Genomic DNA, 21,678 nt, shown 5'->3' on the forward strand with positions numbered 1-21,678 from the left:
TACGCGCAAGTACGATCCGTCCCGTCCGTCCGAATCCACAACCGTATGGTAAAAACACCGTACGGAGCGAACCTCCACAGCAACCATGGAGACGTCCAAACAACCCCCCCCATGTCCGCGACGTCCCCCCAGCCCCCCGTATGTCCGCAATGCCCCCCCCAGCCCCCCGTATGTCCGCGCCGTACCCCCAGCCCCCCCTATGTCCGCGACGCCCCCCCGTATGTCCGCCCCGTACCCCCAGCCCCCCCTATGTCCGCGACGCCCCCCGTATGTCCGCGACGTCCCCCAGCCTCCCCGTATGTACAGTGCGGACCCCCACCCCACCCCCGCATGTACGGTGCGGACCCCCCACCCCACCCCCGCATGTACGGTGCGGACCCCCACCCCCGTATATACGGTGCGGATCCCCACCCCACCCCCCGTATGTACGGTGCGGACCCCCAGAGCTACGCGCTGGGGGTCCGCACCGTACATACGGGGGGTGGGGGTCCGCACCGTACATATGGGGGTGGGGGTCCGCACCGTACATACGGGGGGTGGGGTGGGGGGACGTCGCGGACATACGGTGGGGCTGGGGGGACGTCGTGGACATACGGGGGGGATGGGGGGACGTCGCGAACATACAGGGGGGCTGGCGGGACGTCGCGAACATACAGGGGGTGCTGGGGGGACGTCGCAGACATACAGGGGGGCTGGGGGGACGTCGCAGACATACAGGGGGGCTGGGGGGACGTCGCAGACATACAGGGGGGCTGGGGGGACGTCGTGGACATACGGGGGGCTGGGGGGACGTTGCGGACATACGGGGGGCTGGGGGGACGTCGCGGACATACGGGGGGCTGGGGGGACGTCGCTGACATACGGGGGGCTGGGGGGACGTCGCTGACATACGGGGGGCTGGGGGGACGTCGCGGACATAGGGGGTGGGCTGGGAGGACGTCGCAGACATACGGGGGGCTGGGGGACATCGCAGACATACGGGGGTGGGCTGGGGGGACGTCGCAGACATACGGGGGGCTGGGGGGACGTCGCGGACATACGAGGGGGGCTGGGGGGTGTCCGGTGCGTACCGGGCCCCCTTTTCCTCACGCTTCGCGGCATACTTAGCTTTACCGGCACTTTTTGTGTGCCGTAAAAATATAGCCGTCCGGAGTGCTGTCGGTGCGAATCGTACTTGCTGGTACGTAAAAAGCTGCCCAACTCCGTCCGCATGTCGCGTACGCGCCGTCCCGGATCCCATTTGTATGTGTTTTTGTGTCGGTCGGTGTTTTGTACGAATCGTACGGAAACGGTGTTTCTGTACGAATCGTACTTGCGGGTTTGTAAGGTGTTTTTCCCGGGTACGAGTCGGACGGAGAAAACGCTCCGTCCGACGATTCGTACCCGGTTTTTCCAGGATCGGAATCGACACCATAGTCCTTTATCCTCTACTCATTTCACTGCACCCTACCACTCTTGACATCATTATTTTTCCTTGGCTTCTGCTTTCAAATCTTTGATGATAAGATATGGACCTCTCCTTTTCACCTTTCATATCTGACAGTCAAATCAATTCAGCTGTCTCATAGGCATCAGCCACTACATACTATTTGCTCTCATGCTTACCTCATTTAGAATTACATCATTTTATTTATGGACTCTTCAACTCCTTTTAGGTATCCTACTTCAATCTCCTTCTTTCTCACACTATTTTGTCCACTGCATCGGAAAAGAATCTCTGCCAAATAAAATTAGGCTCCGAGGATGGAACACAATATACCACTGCCAGAAATCAACATTAGGCAGCTCCACTTAGATCTCATCTAGCATTTAGACAAATTAGAACTGTGGTTGAGATAAAATGTGAGTTCTGCAGCTACTCTCTAGTTAGTATTAAAGAGCATGCATTAAACTCCATTGAAAAGTGGATGCACATTGCAGCCAGGTGCCGCTGGTAACAGACGATGAATGTCTTGAGTTGTTTAATCTTCTAAGAGCTGAGTTTTCCGCTTGTACCATCCATATACTCAAGCACAGCTGGGGACACACAGTAGATACGTTTTATTACACTTTCTTAAAGACATTTCTAGAATAGAAAAAGATGCAGCACTTGAGGGTCCCAGAGAACTAAGAAGACCACTAAAAGCAAGTCTGTGCCGTCCACCCTTGGGATCCATTCTAGTCCTGTGGGTAGATACGGACTCGCACAAATGTAAAGGTCAAAGCAATGATAATTCAGAGAACTCTGCAGTTAAAGGTGTGGATTCCACTAGGAAGATGAATGGGGAGGACAGAAGAGAATTCCATATCCCACTGCATTCAACAACACACTACATACATCTACCTTAGCACAATGGAAAATTGCCCTCTGGGCACCAGACAAAAAAAACTGATCATGGGAGTATTAAAATAAGATCGTAAAAGTAGAAAATTAACATTTAATTAGTTTTATGTTTTGCAAATGCAATTTATTAAATTATGAGTGTCATTTATGGGGACTAACTGGTGGGCAGTAAAGAGTTTGCTGGCTGTGAAGGCAAGAGATACACCTTAAAGAGTGCATCCTGGGTTTTATAAGTGTGACAATTTGATGTAAGCACAAGCCATTTTCAAAGTCCTATTAGCTGCATTCAATGTAGTTTTAACATCAAGAACGCTTGAGATTCCCCCAAAAAACACTAAGTTATCATGGAATGGTAAAAGGTTTGAAAATCACATAATGACTTGTCAATTCGTTTGACAAAATGTGAATAGACTTTTGTGAAGATTAAACCATACGGAGATTGCTGAGCTGATTAAAAAAACATAATGGTCTTGATCATGCGTACCCCGGGAAGAAAACTATGAATATGTTGACAAATAAATAATAAATAAATGAAAAGATATGTAAAGAGGCAAATTCATAGTCATTTCAGAGTGGCTCCTTGACCAATTTAACCCTTGGAATCCATTATTTCTACAACCATTATTTTTTTTATTGGTTCTTAGGTGACCATGTAATATCTAAACTGCTCCATTGCCCTGTGGACAAGTCTGCACTATAGAAATACTTTAAATAACAAAATTAAAAAATACAAATGTGGTACGTCTATCTCATGAATTGCCTGGTAAGGGCACCTTGTGGCTGCACAGGATAGATCATTTATTTTAATTATATCCAAGGATATAGTGAACCGATTACAACACAAAAGAGAAAACTGGCCATATGAATTTAGTTTAGAACAATAATTGAAGAACAGAACTAGACATATGACACTGCAACCAACCTACACTTATAACACAACCATGTCACCTGATTCTGTGTCATACAAAAAAATCAATGTCTAAATAGGAGAAAGTAATCAACTTTGCTTTCCTAGGCTTTTCGATCTCCCTAAACACAAACCCATTCCCTGCCACCATAGGACCAGCTATTTGCTAGATTGATAGAGTACTCTACAGACTAGCCATGTTGCCCTTCAAACCCGCTTAGGCCCGATCACCACCCTACCTCGCCAGTAGCTCTCTACATGAACGGGGTGGTCTGCTAGCCTGCACCTCCTTTCCATTCCTGCACCTCTGCCCAAGTCATGTCCTTCAAACGTTGTTATTACAGAGCCACGTGTTGCTAATGGCTACTTCAGAGCACTCGGTTTGGAAGCAGAGGACATGATGACGGAGATGAACTGCTGCTGAGAGTTCAAGTCTAGCCACACGCACGACTAATCAAAGATCCACTGCTCCTAAGTAGTGCCTCTTTTCTGGACAGAGGTTCAGTTGAAAACTAATCTGATACGTTCAGTGAGAATCTGGTCACCTGGTTATGGACCGTCTGTAGTTTGCGGAGGAGTTTTTGGGGGGAAGTTGTGCATACATGACACTGCAGTAGTCCAACAAACCAATTCCCCAGTCTAATATGAAGTCTAGAACAAGAGGATTTCCTAAAGCAGAGACAGGTGAACATTGACAGTTTTAGACCACGGCATTGATTTGAGGTGCAAGGATGGATCTGAAAATTTGAATGGGAGTGATTCAGTGGGCATCCCTCTTTCACAAGGTCTTTGCTTCATTCAGGCAGAGGAAGATGCACTTCATCCAGTGGTGGAAGTATTCAAGATGCTCTGCGAAACTTGTTGAGTTCTTCTCCAAGCGGGCGTGTATTTGAACATCACTAGTGTAAATCTGGAAGTGTCCCTGCTGTTGAAATATTATTTAAGCCAAAGCACACATGCAAATATTGCACGTCTTTCAGCTCTCCTCTAGAATATTTTATTTCAATTGAACTTCAACCTCATCACTTTAAAGTCAGTCCCGATGGCCCACTGGTACTAAACCGAAATTCAGAACAGTCACAAACCCCCCAACACCAATACGCCTCCTTCAACCTGAACCCATTGCCCCCCGTTAGCATACAACAAAGACCTTCATGAATTGTACAATACTGTATGTACTTTATTTGTAAATAATAAAAATGTAATGTATGGTCATTGCTTTCTCAATGAAGCATCCCATAATCACTCATCATCGTTCTGAGTGACCGCTCTGCCATCTGTGACATAATGTAACACTGCTGCTACTATAGACAGTGTTTCTTGTTTAACATGTCACCACTAAATATAAAATATCAATTTGCCACATAGTCTTCCTTTTAAAGTGGCTAGCTAAATTACCAAGCTGGTAACCCACCCTCTGTGATCCAACAGATTACAAACCATGCAGGTTTCATGCAAATCTGCAGCCGGTGCAATAATCAACTCAGCTCTCAAACCCACAATTTAACATAATTCAACGGTTGTGTAGATTAAATGTATCGTATGCTTGAAGATAACCACCTGATTGCATTTACTTTGTTACTAGCACAGTTTAACGTCTGCTAATTCAATTCTACCAGCCCATTTTACTGAAATGAATTTGCCGCCATCCACAACTCACTTGCCCAGTTCAGATTTACACTTGGCCCTAAACCACAGCAGATTCAGCAGACTACGGCTCACTCAGCACTAAAAACAGCAACAGGTATTGACAAATAATTCATCAATCCAAGAAGTCAGCCACCGTCTTGCCCAAAGGCCCCTTGTTGCCACCCACACTTACCATGCATGTCCATCATGCCTGGGGAGGAGCTGTTCTCTGGAGTAGTGACCTCAGAGCCACATTTTTCGTCTTTGAGCTTCTTTTTATTCTTGTTCTTCTGTAATATATCAAGATATAAACAAATATTTTACTAAAACAGTGTCTGATGTCCTCTACGGCTTTTACTTGTAATGGAGGCATTAACTGAGCTGACAGAAGGCCTTTTTTGCACATGTGCTGTTGGGAGATAATGGCCGATAACTATTCTTTCTCCTCCTCCTCGGGCACTTTGGGCTCAGGACACATTGCTGAGGGAACAGTGAAAAGCTGTTCACGTCTACAGCACAGGGCACCAACGCTAAGCGCTCGATGTACTTCTCCCACTGATGCAAACCTAGACCAGTTACTGAGATTAAACCAGCAAGGATACAGCAAATGTGCACACAAAGGTTTCTTCCTACAGCAAAAACTTAAGTTTAATGATCACAGTATGTCATCTGTCCTTATTTCGCCTCTTCATTCATGAGCAGCTTAATTAAGCAGTTTCCAATAGTAGCAATAATATTGTAGTGTTTATATATTGCTTGTGACTGCCCATAGGCACACTCAAAGTGCTGTAAGTAACAGATGATATTATGCCAAACTGATGAAACTTATATTATCAGTCTGAGAAGGGTGCAAATCTCAGTGTACCCAAATCAATGTTGTGACAAGGCCTGGGCAACATTTAAATTACGCAGGTGTAATTTGCAAACATGTTGGAAGGTTATGAAAACATCTCAAAATTATGCCTCTATGCCACTTCACGTAATTATGTGGATTTGCAGTTAAAAAACCATGAACAGTTGAACATGAGTGGCTGTTGCTTGTGATGCGATTGATTAAATGCATCCTCGCACCAAAAATGGACGTGTGGACGCATTCTGCGCTAAAATATAGCGCTAACTGACGGATTCACATTTCAGGTTATTCTGCGAATTTTGCACACCCCTACTTGTGACTTACAGTTTAAATAGGCATTTGCACCAGATGCTTAACTCAGAAGCATTTTATATAACGCCTAGTAAAATAATGCCAATTTTAGTTCAAAGTATTTGTGACAATCAGCCATTGATGCATCAGAAAGAAATACGGAAATCAACTGATCGGCATGAAAGACGCAAATGCATATCTGATGACGCAATATCCCGAAATGCCTTGGGGCCACAGACCCAACAACAGCGGGTTATTTAAGTGCTGTCGTGTGACGCAGCAATGACCACATCAAAACGATATTTAATTACTTTTATTTGGAGTCCATCGCCACTTCTTCCATGATTCGGAACGCTAGGCTGTCCAAAAGAATACACGTGGATGTTTGTTGCTCATAAAGAGGGCATCCGTTCAAACATTTACATGCAGATAATACATATATCTCACATGCAAATAATTAGGCGGGAGCAGACATTTAATGTCTCACTGTAAAAAGTCAAACAGTCACGATGGATACCATTTCAATGAAGTGGTTGAGCTAACACCATGTACGTAATATACGTTAACTGCTACAGTTCTTGTAAAAGTTAATTTCCAAGGACATTAGATAGAATAGCGTGGTCGGGCATTTACCCATATCTAACAGACATTTGTTTACGTGGTGTGGTTGGCCAGGACAGGTCTGTGGCTGCCAGATGTTCGGGGTTTCAATGTTCATTTCTACTGTTTTTTTTTTGCCAGGCTCGTGTTCAGTAACCTGTGACGTGCATTTTGTGGCTGGTTTAGTCGGACTCGCCAGTTCATAAAAGTGTTGGGTTGTCTTCCATAAATACGTATGCAGGAGAGGCAGGCCAGAACGCCAACTCATGCATTTCTTATTGTAAAGCTGCAATTGTGCACTTTCAAGCATGCGCGCTTCACGTACCTTCCGACAGGATAACCTGGGACATTGACTTAAACAGAAAGTAGCTATTTTCGAGTATTAATTGAAGCAGGCATGCGAGTCTGCTAGCTTCTCACGGTGGCTCCTCCGCATATGATAACATATGCAGCAATCACAGATCACTGACATCTGCCCAGCATGCAGTCACTGGAGGCCTCTACTCCACTTGGCAGTGACCTTGGCAAAAAGCCTTTCTTGTGTGGGCAGCATCCGGTGGAGCGCTTCCTAACGCTAGTTAGATGAACATCTAATTGTGTTCCTCTTTAACAGACCGGCTCTAGCTCTTCTTTATAGTCTCTGTTGAACCCTACATTGGAGGGAAAACTGTTCCCCAAAGAGGTCACAAGGTTACAACCATTTACGTTCTTTCGGCCATTGCGCAGAAAGCCACGCCGCCGTGAGATTCTCGTTTCCCGGACCCTCCACGGCTGCTCGATCAGGGTCAACTCCAAAAGGAAACTTTAAAACCTTCTTTACTTTTCACTGCCTATTTAATCTCTCCAAAATGAGACTGTCAACAACCTCACAACTGCTCTATGCCTCAGCAAGGATGAAGGCTGGCTACTGCCAGTGTCCCCCTTGGACTCGGCAGGATTAGTTCGCGCACCTTGGAAAATTGTTCCCTTCTGCGACCCGTACGCAACCTGGACGCCTGCAGACCAGACGCCTGGCTCACCAGTGGCCGCAAGAGCCTTCATCATAGGTGGTCTCGCTAGTGCCAAATTCAGGACCACTTCCGGCCACCTACACTAGGCTGTTAATACTGAGAGTGACAACGTGAGATAGAGAACAAGCATTTGCAATGCAATAGGTCTGGCATTTATGAGTTCGAGCTATTGGCGCTGTAAATGACAATGCCATTTACCCATGTGTTTTGTTTTGGAGTGGATGTATGTGGGTTGGACTGGAACGGTTAGTTCTGGAATTGAGTGGATTGGATTTGTGTTGTGGAATTATGCGGCATGGTGGATAGATGGGGTGAGAGCTGGAAAGAACAGATAGACAAACAGTGTGGTGTGGATTTGTGCAGTGGAATTATGTGGCATGGTGTGCAGTGGAATTACGTGGGTAGTAAATATGTGGTATTTAGTGTGGAGTGTAAATGTGTGGATTGGTATTTTGTGTTGTGAAGTGGTATGTAGTAGAGTTTAATTATGTGGTGTGCCGTGTAATTTTGTGGCATGATGTGGAATTCTGTGGTATGGTTTGGATGTGTGTGGTGTTGCTAAGTTGAATTAATGATGTGGTTTGTTGTTGAATTATGTGGAGTGGAATGGAAATTTATGGTAAAGAATGAAAGTTAATAACAAACACATGGAAACCTGTCAGTTTATGCAAATGTAGCTTAGCTGAGGGTGTTACGAGGCACAGCAGCAATTTTAAGGTTTGCTTTTTCAAGGTTTACAATTCATTACAGGTGTACAAGAAATACTACTGTTGACATTTAGAGAGAAACAAACAGGGTATGGCAGCTGTATTAGAGGCCAAAAAGTATTAACCGTTTTTATTGTTTATTAATGGAGAAGATATTAGGTAAAACTCAACAACTTTATTTAAAAAAAAAAAAATCACACAGCTATGCGCGTTGTCGTAAATTAGAAATTAAATGAAGTCCTAAAACATGCCCCAGGAATGAAAACGAAATAAACATACCATCTGCTGTGAAAGTGTAAATGCCACGACTGAAGCACGAAAGCCCAAAATAAATACAGTATACATGTGCCGCGGAACGCAAACAAAATAAATCTACTGCTTAAAATATACCGCATACCATGTATTTATGAAGTAAAAAGCCCACAAGATAAGCACGTGTTTTTTCCGGACAACCGAGATTAAATGTATCAAAATCTCGAGCCTATATAGCATCCATTTCCTGATGGGTTCCAACTTTATTGACCCCAACAGCTTAATGTTAGCAGTTGGTTTTCCTACAACGCTCCTGCCACAGTGCACTGTATACAGTTGGGTGCAAGTAAGGGCAACTTAGAACTGGACCCAGGCAGAATACATAGAAAAACATGCGAACGCTTAGCAGCCAGGTTCACCTGCTGTGGGTCCTTTCCCAACACAGCCAACAAACAACATGGCACATGGGTGTTGGTCAGGTTAGACGCTCGGGTCAGCCACAGACTCAGATGCCCTCATGATAACCCCATCACACACCGCTATTGCCCAGCTCTTATACAAAAATATACATACTGTTTAAGAGACATCTCGGTACATTAACTGAATGCAAAATCCAAGTATTGTAAACATACAAAGCGAAAGCACCCCTATGCCCCACGCTGTCAAACAGTTTCAAGCTACAGCTGAACACACTTCCTATTCTCACTTGAACGGGCATTAAATGTCGCCCTCACAGATTGGCTCTCTTCATTGTGAGTGAAGCATTCCGATTGTGCACATGTATTTAGATCACAAATCTCAGAAAAAAAGGTCATTCGTGTGCTCCACGATAATATCGGGGTTTTGAGTTGTTCATGAAGTACACAAACTCAATGTACCACTGAAGGGTCAGAAAACACAAACGTGTGAAAACTTTGCTTCTCACCTAGCTCTGGGTTTTCAACATAGTGATGTAAAGTGCTCCAAGCACAGGCTGTGCTGTGCATGGTTTCCTGAGGAAGCATACATTCGTGCTGTCTGAGAAATGTTGATTTAGTGTATACGACACACTCCAAGACAAGTCCAAGAAAGTATAGAACACATCTACGGTAAATGTGTAAACTGGCCCAAAGCACTGTCAACAGGTATACACAAAAGAGTATATGTCAATATAAGGTGATAGGGTAAGAATATTAACGCTAGAATTTAGTCGGCCGGAATAACTTGCACCGACATGGTTTGGTTGGTGTTTTAGCTAGCATTTACGCTATGTTGTGCAAGCGGGAGCTACTTTTTTGTGAAGTGTATAGAGCACAAACTGTCACTGGTATGAGATTACAGCGTATTCAACCGCCGGCCTTCCAAACTACAACCCTAAATTTTTTTTTCAAGGTTTGCCCACAAAATTGTAAAATGGAAAATACCCACTGCAGTTCTGCAAATCCGAGGTACTGTCGCTGACACGCTCTAGGAGAGCGGTTGAACACATCGAAGTTAGCCTGCAATATGAGCACAAGTGAAGCACAGCTGCCATGTTTTCACTCTGCATATGTGTGACATTTTCAGGTGTTCAGCGTGTTTGTGTGTGACATTTGAATGCCATGTGTGAGATTCAAGTGATACGTCACTAGCATGTCTGCCCTTGCAATGAGACCGGCTTCAGGCAAGTTCCTCTTTTGTCCAATCTCATGGGCTGGAATAGGCCTTCGAAGAGTCACCACGCTAACTCAGTTCTTACACAATATCCCAGACCAACTTTCGTTTTCTGATATGTTCACCCCTTGAAGCATCTGATAAAATGGACCCGGCAGCGAAAAGTCATAAGGGCTACCACTGGACTGCAGGGCGGCGGATCCATACTCGGACCTTGGCCGCAGTGCTGCCTATGCAGATGCCACGCTGCCGAGGAGGGCAGCCTTCTTCCAGCTGGAGAGTAGATGGGACTGAGGGGCCACCCATCCTGGTTTATAGAGGAGAGCTGCCCAACTAGAGACCAGAGAAATCATGCAGGTAATGGCCAGCATCAGTAAGGTCCCCAGCTGCCTCCATGCCGCCAAGGATACTTCCACTGTTCTAGGCTTCCATTTTACAATGAATCTATTCTAGTTGGGTAATTGCAGTGCTGGAACATTGTGTTCTTGGTTACGTGGATTCATCTGGTGACCTGTGACATGTGTGAGTGGACAGAGCTGCACACCAAGACACGTGGTCTTTTACTGGCCAATAGGAAAGTGGTGCATGGGAGCGGAGCAGCTGTCACCACAATAGCTAAAGGAGCGGCTGGGACCTCCCACAAAAACATACAAAGGCACTGCTATTTGTATTGGATTTATTTTTCTATTTAATTATTTATGTCATTCTTACACTGTCACTATCACTCTTCTACAGAGGTTATCAACACTTTTTAGAAATCCAGGCGCAACACGTCTGTGTCAAGAATCACCTAAGGAAGCATTAACAGAAGCAAAGAACAAGGATCGACGCTCCTAGCTTGTTTCGAAGGAATTTTAAATATTGCAAAATTGATTTATTCATCATAAGAAATAGATTCACTATCAGTCAAGGCTGGGGCAGTATCTTGGCACCAACCCCAGTCCCGCCAAGACACTTCAGCATACTGACAGGAGAAGCAGGCACGGTCGAGTAAGCCCATAGCTATTTCAGCCTGACTTGCAGTTTGTACTCGAGTCTCAGTAGCAAGTGCTCAAAAGAGAGAGCTACCCAACTTCTTAATGTAAAGGTCATTATGCTGGCATTACGAGAACGTTCTTCAGAGAACAGCACAGAATCTTAGATAACACTGCACACTGCATCCAGCACATACTGACAAGTGTGCATTCTTGTAAGTCTCTAAAACATACAGGCAATCTACACGATTCTAAAACACAATCTAGTAACCCCCAGACTGGCAAAGCTTGGCACGGCCTCTATGAGATGACAACTGTCACACAAGCTCGTAAAGTCTTGGATCTTACAGGCTGCCGTCGAACTCTGGTCCTACCTGCCAACTCTAGACAGGCGATCTTTTAAAGTGCAGCGCTGCCACAGGCGGGTGCACCATGAGGTGGCACGCAGCTGGTATCCCTGGGAGGTGCCTGGGTGTCGGACAGCCCATCGCAGTGTGGTTCAGGAGACTGCTTGTGCAAGGGACTAAACTGAAACGAAAGTGCTGGAGAACGAGGTGGTTCATGCACGGAGTCATGGCAACCATCCCTCACCTACTCAACCCAAGCATGATACAAGAGGGGCAGCAGTTTCCAAGTGCCGCACTATCGATGTGCAGAGCCATGTTTGCGTTGACGGCATGTTTTTTTCAAAGATGCCGTTCAAGCGAATCCAGGTTACCTGGTGGACCTTCAAATTGCGTGACACATTATTTCAGTGCGGTCATGCGGTGATAATGGCACATTTACGTTAGTTTGAACCGTTGACGAGCTACACTTGACAGGGCTACTGAAGACACCTACCGCACTTGTAGCTACTTAAACGGTGGTAGGGCCAAGGAGTGAAGCCTTCGAGTCAGATGAAAAACTGTCTGATCTGGGATCGCAGCGGGAGGCTGGGCCGTGTGCACAAGAGGCAGACTTTACTACAGCAGTACTAGATGGGACGCCGCAGCCCCAGGACTCAGTAGCAGCAAGAGAAACAGAGGGAGACTCTAGGCGGTGACAAGCTGGTGACGTAGGAGGTGGAGTGCATGAAGAAAAAGTTACTTACCTTCGGTAACGCTTTTTCTGGTGGATACAGTATCTGCCTGTGGATTCCTCACCTTGTGAATATCCCCTGCGCCAGCATTCCACGGAACTTTTTTCCCCAGCTCTCTACGCCGACGTGGACGACGTCATAATGCATCGGCTCCGCTCGCGACTCCGTATGACGTCACCGGAGCCATAAGAGAGCCACGTCGGCGTGATGAGGTCAGTTCCACCCATTTTTTCCGTGCCCCCGAGGCGCACAAGTGGACCAACGACAGATTCAAAGTATACACAGTATACAATATACCATCAAATATACATAGAACATATACAAAAGGAAAGCTAAATAAAACAAGCATTTCCTACTAATGTACCAGAAAGCATAACAACATCTCAAACAAGACAACTTTTAAGGTATACAAAAGGTGGACAACGGGGAGGCGGGTGGGCCAGTGAGGAATCCACAGGCAGATACTGTATCCACCAGAAAAAGCGTTACCGAAGGTAAGTAACTTGTTCTTCTGATGGATACATCTGCCAGTGGATTCCTCACCTTGTGAATAGATTCCCACAGCAGTCCCCACTCCCGGAGGAGGGTGTCCACCTTTCTATACCAGAAAGTCTTGCAAGACAAAGCGCGCAAAGTGGCCCTCCCTCCTCATCTCAGTGTCCAAGCAATAATGCTTTGCGAAAGTATGGAGGGAGGCCCAAGTCGCGGCTTTACAAATATCTGCCACAGGAACACCCCTGGCCAAAGCATATGTAGATGATTTAGCTCTAGTTGAATGAGCCCTAATACCCTCAGGAGGAACCTTACCAGCCAGGGCGTAGCAGATCTTGATGGCAAGGATGATCCATCTCGATAAAGTGCGCTTGTGCACCGCTCTTCCTTTAGAATGACCAACATAACCCATGAAGAGCTGATCGTCCAGACGAAAGTCTTTCGTTCTGTCAAAGTAAAAGCTCACAGCTCTCTTAGGGTCCAGGCGATGAAGTCTTTCCTCCTCTTTGGAGGGATGAGGAGGCGGATAAAAAACAGGGAGAGTAATAGACTGCCCCAAATGAAACGGAGTAACTACTTAAGGCAAGAAAGCAGCCCTGGTCCTAAGAACCATCCTTTCAGCATGTATTGTTAAAAAAGGGGGTTTAGAACTAAGAGCTTGAAGCTCACTCACCCTCCTTGCCGAGGTTATGGCTACAAGAAAGACCGTCTTAAAGGACAACAGCCTCAGAGGACAACTATGAAGAGGCTCAAACGGGGACCCCATCAGAAAAGTTAAGACAAGATTAAGGTCCCACTGTGGCATTACAAAAGGAGTAGGAGGAAACTTGTTTGTAAGGCCTTTGATAAACCTTAGTACAATCGTAGATTTAAATAATGACGGTTGATCAGGAAGACATAGAAAAGCCGATAAGGCTGATAGATAGCCCTTGACCGTGGCCACAGCACAGCTCTGCTGAGCCAAGGAAAGAGCAAACTGAAGCACATCAGAAAGATGGGCTTTTAAAGGGTCAATGGATCTCTCTCCACACCACTTAACAAACTTAGACCACCTATATGAGTAAATGGACTTGGTGGAGTGTCACCTGGCTGATAAAATAACATCCACCACATCAGGCGGGAGAGAGAAGGAATTCAGGTTGCCCTGTTCAATCTCCAGGCATGAAGGTGTAAGCTCTGGAGGTGGGGGTGTAGAACCTGCCCCTCCGACTGCGAGAGGAGGTCTGCCCTCAGAGGGAGACAGAGCGGAGGGCACGAGGAGAGATGGAGAAGATCTGTGTACCACACCCTTCTTGGCCAATCCGGAGTGACCAAAATAACTTGGGCTCGGTCTTGGCGAATCTTCCTCAGAACCCGAGGAATCAAAGGTATGGGAGGAAACGCGTAAATGAGTTGTGAGCCCCAACTCAACTGAAACGCGTCCCCCAACGCTCCCTGCATCGGATACTGCAAAATGACGGGCAGTGCGCGTTCTCGCGTGTGGCGAATAGGTCCACCCGAGGTGTCCCCCACATCCGAAAGACATGACGAACCACCTCTGGATGGAGCCTCCACTCATGGTCGGTGGAGAACTGCCGACTGAGCCTGTCCGCACGTACGTTCAGCACCCAAGCCAGATGATATGCCATTAGACAAATCTGATGGTCCTGAACCCAGGACCATAGAAGCAGGGCCTCTCTGCAGAGACAATGCGACCCCACTCCTCCCCGCTTGTTGACATACCACATCGCGGTAGTGTTGTCCATCAGGACTTGAACAGACTGACCGCGAAGGGAAGGGAGGAAGGTCTTGAGTGCCAAACCAATTGCTCGCAATTCCAGAAGGTTGATGTGAAGCAACCTTTCCTCTGGAGACCAAAGACCCTTGATCTCCAGATCCCCCAGATGAGCACCCCACCCTAAGGTGGAGGCCTCCGTTATCACTGTGGCCACTGATGGAGGCAGATGGAAGGGCTTTCCTTGAGACAGATTGCCCCCCACGCTCCACCAAGATAGATCCGCTGCAGCTTCTCTGGAGATCCTGATCGACTCCCTGAGATCTCCATTGTGCTGATACCACTGCCTGCGGAGGCACCACTGGAGCGCCCTCATGTGCCAGCCTGCATGGTTGACCAACAGAATGCAGGAAGAGAACAGACCGAGCAGATGAAGGACCTTCAGAACTGGAACAACCGCTCCATTGTGGAATAAAGGGACCATCTCCTGAATGTCGAGAATTCTTTGAGGTGGAGTAAATGCTCGACACACAGTAGTGTCCAGTACCGCCCCTATGAACAGGTTGTGTAGAGAGTGCACCAGGTGAGATTTGGGCACATTGATCGAAAACCCCAAGTCGAATAACAGCTGAGATGTTACCTGCAGATGATGCTTCACCATCTCTGGGGACTCTGCCTTCAGAAGTCAGTCGTCCAGGTAGGGGAAAACCGGAATCCCCGACCTCCTGAGATGAGCAGCCACCACCGCCATTACCTTCGTGAAGACTCGAGGTGCGGTAGTAAGACCAAACGGGAGGACCGCAAACTGGTAATGTTGCGACCCAACCGTAAAACGGAGATACTTCCTGTGCGACATCAGGATTGGGACATGGAAGTACGCGTCCTGCAAGTCGATCGACACCATCCAGTCTCCTTGCTGCAACGCTTGAAGAACCTGCGCAAGGGTCAGCATCTTGAACTTCTCCTGTTTCAGGTAAAAGTTCAAGACTCTGAGGTCCAGTATCGGACGCAATCTGCCGTCCTTCTTGGGAATCAGGAAATTCCGGGAGTAGCATCCCTGACCCCTTTCCTGCTCGGGAACCACCTCTATCGCACACTTTTGAAGCAAAGCTAGCACCTCCTTCTGCAGAAGAAGTAGATGGTTTTCTGAGCAGTTACCCTGGCAAGGAGGGTAAGGGGGAGGAAACTCCCGAAAGGGAAGGGCGTACCCAGTCTTAACGAGGTTTAAAACCCAAAGGTCGGTTGTAACAGATTTCCAACCTCGCAGAAAGTGGGACACCCGATCCCCCACAGGTCTTACATGATCTAGGATGGGGGTTCTAGGACTGCTTCCCTGAAGCTTCATCGGGAGCAGAGGAGGCAGAAGATGAAGATGGGTTGCGGCCAGAACCTCTCCGTCCTCTTTGTCTTCCTCTATAGGACCTATAGAGGGGATTCTGCTGCTGCTGTTGCTGCTGAGGCTGCCGGAAGGAGCGAAATGAAGATCTCCCAAAGCCTCTGAACTTCCTAAGACCAAATCCTTTAGCAGGAGCTTGCAAACCTAAAGATTTCGCCGTCACCCTGCTCTCTTTAAATCTCTGCAAGGCAGAATCAGCCTTTTCACCAAAAAGTTTCTGTCCGTCAAAGGGCAAATCCATCAAGGGGGCCTGAACATCCGTAGAGAAGCCAGATGAACGAAGCCACGCTTGCCTCCTAGTGGCTATAGATGACCCCATTATCCTTGCCACAGAATCAGCCGTATCAAGCCCCGACTGAATCACCTGCCTTGCAGCAGCCTGAGTGTCAGTGACCACTTCCATAAAAGACGCCTTATCACCTTCTGGCAACTTAGGGGCTAAAGATTTAATTGAGTCCATAAGAGCATGAACGTAGCGCCCTAGTAAGCAGGTGGCATTAGTGGATTTAAGCACCATGCTCCCTGTAGAAAAGGTCTTTTTAGCCGCCTGATCCGCCTTCTTAGACTCCCTATCCGCAGGAGTCTGAGGAAAAGCTCCTGAAGCATGCTTCGAGCATGACGCCTGTACCACCAGACTTTCTGGAGAAGGGTGGGAAGAAAGAAAACCTGGATCCCCAGGAGCCACCCTATATCTTCTTGCCACCTGTCTGGAGACTGCCGGCGAAGAGAGTGGCTTACGCCAGACGTCCATAACTGGCTCCAAAATAGCCTCATTAAAAGGCAACAAAGGCTCACTGGTCGAGGTAGGCGAATGTAGCACCTCCGTCAGAAGGTTAGGTTTATACTCAGCAGAGGGCAACTGTAAGTCCAGCAACTCTGCGGCCTTCTTTATTACAAGATGATAAGGAGCCAGTTCCTGCGGTGGAGAGGATCTAGTGGAAGAATGCTCCCACTCCGGAGTTGTATCGAGACAGCTAGCCTCTTGAATCCCCTCAAAGTCGTCAGAAGAAGTATCCACCTCACCTTCTTCCACCTCCTCCCTATAACGCCCCTCTTCCAAGACTCTCAGGGCCTCTCTCCTTGAGTGGATCCGAGGAACCGGCGGCGCCGTACGCGGAGTCGGCGGAACCGAACGTGGAGCCGGAGGTGTCGGCGCCGCCGGACGCGGAGCCGAGTGAGTCGGCAACGGTGTCGAGGAAGGCTCCGAAGAAGGTCGATCCAATCGAAGTCAAGATGCGCCATCAGCAGAAAGGGCATAAACGAGGCCTGAGCATAATGCTGCGGCACTCCCAAGGTGTATGCCATAGGACCCACGGGACCAGTAGGTGCGCCGGATGGGAAGGCAGCCCGTTGGAAAATCCCATACATAGAATTTAGAAAAAGCGCCGAATCGGCACCCGGAGTCGGGAACTGCGGATAAGGGATTGATCCCGGATCCGGCTGAGGAGTAACTGGAACCGGAGCCGTAGTGTCCTCAACAGGCGCCGCAGGATCATCCGGCTCTGGAGAAGGCTCTTTTTCCTGTTCTTGCTCGGCCTCAGAAGCAGAAGACTCCACTGGAACCGGTGACTGCGCCGGGGACCGCTTCGGCGAAGGAGATCTCTCTGGAGACTTGGAAGGAGACACATCCTTACTTCGACGTCGAGGCAAAGTCGATCTCGACGCCTTGCTCTTCGAAGACCGGCGCCGAGAGGAATGCTTCCTTTTCTTATGGTGTTTCTTCGACTTCGAAGAATCCGAAGTCGACGACTCCGGTCTCTACCTCTCCTTCTTCCTACCTCTCTTCTCCTTCTTAGCCTTGGCCATGAAGAGCTTCGCCTCTCTCTCCTTCAAGGCCTTGGGATTCATCCTTCTGCAGCTGGAACAATCCTCCACGTCGTGGTCAGAAGAAAGGCACCACAAACAATCTTCATGGGGGTCTGTCATCGACATGTGGCCCCCACATTCCCTACAAGGTTTGAAACCCGACTTCCTAGTCGAAGACGTGGCAAAATTTTCAACAGTAACTCACTACACGACTACAAAGTAGCAGGAGAGTGCTGGAAAACCGTTGCGCGTCGACGGCGCGGAAAAAAGGGAACTGACGTCATCACGCCGACGTGGCTCTCTTATGGCTCCGGTGACGTCATACGGAGTCGCGAGCGGAGCCGATGCATTAGGACGTCGTCCACGTCGGCGTAGAGAGCTGGGGAAAAAAGTTCAGTGGAATGCTGGCGCAGGGCATATTCACAAGGTGAGGAATCCACTGGCAGATGTATCCATCAGAAACCGGGTTTATTCCACCTCTTAGAAAATGACGCCTCGAAATCAACCAGGTCAGCTCGAGACCATACGCATTCATAAGTTGTTGTTAAGGAAATGCTCTTCCCATGCGCTCACAGAAAAAAAGGTAGGAAAGGGTTAAGGGTGGTTGTACTGGGAGGGTGTCAGTGAGGGAAACGTAGATAAAAAACCCCAAAAATGCAGACAATATTACAGACAGGATGTGGCATAACATCAAGAACTGCCAACTGGAACTGGGAAACCGGGTTCATGCCGCAATCCACACCGTGATGTGAAAATAGCGAATGATGTGAAAATAGCGAATGCCGCGAAGATTACCATCCTGATAAAAGCTTTCCTCTATGAGAACCCGGGACATGATTGCATATTGTGCCGAAGACTTCAATACTCCAGATACGTGTCAACCTAAGAAAACTCGAAGGGACCGCAGTCGAAACATTCTGGAAGTTGGGCTCTTCAGACCAAGAAGGCTCTGATAAGGAAAAAATCAAAGCCCACCTTCAAAACACTGGACTATATCTTTCTAATCAAGAAGCTTCTAAGTAGATGTATAAGCTACCAAGTCCAACACAGAACTGAAAGTGACCACCATCCAATATCCATTGTGGTCAACATGAGTGTGATGACGCAAGAGGAATACCACCAGGCAGGCCAAATACTTTCCATCAATGTTGGTCCATTAATAAAAAGTGTCAAACTGGGCCCCGCCTGCATTGCCAGAAACTCGCGATGGAAACTAGCCAACTCTCTCACGGCCATGGGAATTGAGAAACATTGGGTGGAAATAGTTAAAAAGCTAAATAAAGCTTTAATAGCACATAAACGTAGCAAACTACAAAGAGTGCCTAAAAAAGGAAGGCAGGTCTCATAACTTGACAACAATGAATTCAAAGAGAGCAAAAGGAGAGCGGTCGTGCAGAGCTCCTACATAGAAGAGCACACACTTGGAAGGTATGCTGAAAGTGGCTAGGAAACTAAACAAAAACAACCTGGATGTTAAAACAGAAACTACTAGAGGAGGAATGGAAAGACATATATTCCCTGCTAGTGCCCAGCAAGACCAGGGACTCATGGGGTTATGTCAACAGCCTGACAAGCAGTAACATCAAGGAGAATGCCGTCCCTGCCAGTGAATGGGTTTTCCATACAACAAAACTATATGTGGATCCTGACGAAACTAGAGATACCATCAATAATCTACTTGATAATACCCTAGAAGGCTTGGAGGATATCCCAATGGTAGTCTCAGAAAAGGAAACATTAAGCATCTTGAAGGGTATCCGGAAAGATGGAGCCCCTGGACCAAGGAAGACCAGGAATTCTAAGCACCTTACACCCATAGTATGTTCAATTAATGCATTTCACTATCAGCCATCCAAAATTTGTGGAAAGGCTCCATCTTGCATCCAATACATAACAATACATAAAAATGGGAGAAAACACCCGGCCAGTAAACTACAGGCTAAAGTCATTATTGGGCGTAGATGGTAAGGCTTTTGCGAAAGTGCTTCTACATGAGCTGGATGCTTGGATCAATAAAAATAACAATACCTCATTATCAGACGGGATTCAGGTCAAACTCCTCTACCGTGGACAATGTGATTGCTCTTTCCTACCTGGGTGCCAAGGCTATTGAAACAACTAAGTCCCCATTTTACGCCCGTTTTGTTGATTACAGTGCCACCTATAATGGTATTGATCTGGACAAAACCTGTGAAGTGGGGAATACCTAGGAAACTCTGCGCGGCCATCACAGTCCTGTACACGGACACCTGGATCTGGACCATGATAACCAAGAGTCATGCTACAACAAAAATCTATACAAACAAAGGATTAAAGTAGGAATGCATCATTGCTCCCACTTTGTTCAACTTATATAAAGCAGACTTAGGCATGGAATTGCTGATCTGCCTAGAGTTTGGCCTTGTGAAAATGGACATTGAATGAAAAAAAAAAGTTTAATCAAGTATCACCATCGTGTGGTCAGAGTGGATCCAAATTCAATAAGAGGTGCATTGAATGTGATATTGCAGGATAAAAAAAAGTAGCTGGTCAAGGTGCTTGGGCAGTAGCAGAGATTTATTGAATTTGTCCTTAAAGACTACAACAAACACACTTATAACAATAGATCGCCTGAAGAGGACTGTGCACGAGCAAGGCAAGCGTGTATCAAGGGAACAGGACATAGAACAGATTAGAAATATCTCGGGTCTTGCTACATCACATGAGGCCACCTCTTGCCAACCATATTTGAAAGTGGCTTTGGGAAGACGAGCTCTAAAGAACATATTGCTGAATAGGCTCCTAACCCTGCCAATTTGCGAACATAGGTCCCACTGGAAGAACATCCCCGCAGTTCACAGGCAGTGTATGCTGTACCAATACTACTCTGAATCGGCAGAGCACATCTTCTACTGCTGTCCTGCATTGCTGCATCAGAGGCAAGACTATTTAGGGACAATTATTTTGCAAAACGGGTAAGAACATGCAAAGAGACGCTGATATATATTTATACAACAGCTGTCCCAATGGAACTGGTACGGACTGGTGACTTAGTGGACAGATGCATCCAGTGTAGGGGCCCTTGTTCGACCTCACGGTCACAGGTTCAAATCCCGGTGGGTCAACTCAGCCTTTCATCCTTCTGAAGTCGATAAAATGAGTACCATTGAATTGGGTAACAATAAACATCTGTTATTCAGCGCCAAGATACCCTTGGGTGAACATGCATTTTACAAATACATGTTATGTTACTGATGGGGATGGACATTTGAGAACTTTTAGCACTACCCCAAGGATGCTCATGTAAGACATGGCCTGATAACCTAGTTTTAGCACATGGAAAAAGTTCTAACACCAGGGTTCTTTATTGCCATGCAGGTTTACAAAGCGCATTTGAACCAGCATGTGGCACTTTAGTGAACAGTTTATTATCCCGAGAACGTGCATGATAGATATAGCTTGGCAAACTGGTTTTAGTACAAGGAAAGAGTTCTTACATCAGGACACATCGCACTTTTACTGCTAAGCATGTTTACAAAGCGCCTTTGCACCACTATGTGGCACTTTAGCAAACAGTTTGTTAGTACTTGGCCTCGCTAGCGCACAGCTTTTAGAATTTGGCTATCTGTACCTTGTGAACACACACATGCTTTTAAATCGCCTTGGCTCAATACGCAGCACTTAGGTGGCAGTTTATACAATAGGGCCCCTTTCACTTTACTGCTATATATGTACACAGAGCGTTCTTGCAGGAGCACGCAGCACTTCAGCGAACAGTTTTTATAATTGGTTCCCTATACTTTGCTCTAAAAATTACCTTGGCACATGGCACTTCTGTGAACGCGCCTCTAATTTTTAAAGTTGTTGATAGTTCGATTTTTATGTCAACCTTACATCTAAACTATATTTGACAATGTTTACGCTTTGTGTTTTTAATCCTTGTGATGTTTATTTTTTATATACATATAACACACACATTTCATTTATTCCTGTACATCTCCAGTTTTTATCAGCATCTCTGTGTGTTACTTGGTT

The 21,678-nt window shown here is 46.7% G+C and overlaps 1 protein-coding gene across 1 annotated transcript in view; it reads right to left on the reverse strand.

Moving 5' to 3' along the window:
• The window catches only part of BCL7A (BAF chromatin remodeling complex subunit BCL7A), a 110,404-nt gene that overhangs the window by 16,907 nt on the left and 71,819 nt on the right, over positions 1–21,678 (reverse strand). The window contains exon 3 of the mRNA XM_085632797.1: positions 5,053–5,149. Within this exon, the coding sequence (XP_085488923.1) occupies positions 5,053–5,149 (97 nt within the window). The remainder of the gene's footprint in view (positions 1–5,052; positions 5,150–21,678) is intronic.

The sequence above is a fragment of the Triturus cristatus genome, chromosome 11 (genome assembly GCF_964204655.1).
Source record: "Triturus cristatus chromosome 11, aTriCri1.1, whole genome shotgun sequence".
In the NCBI taxonomy this organism is placed as follows: Eukaryota; Metazoa; Chordata; class Amphibia; order Caudata; family Salamandridae; genus Triturus; species Triturus cristatus.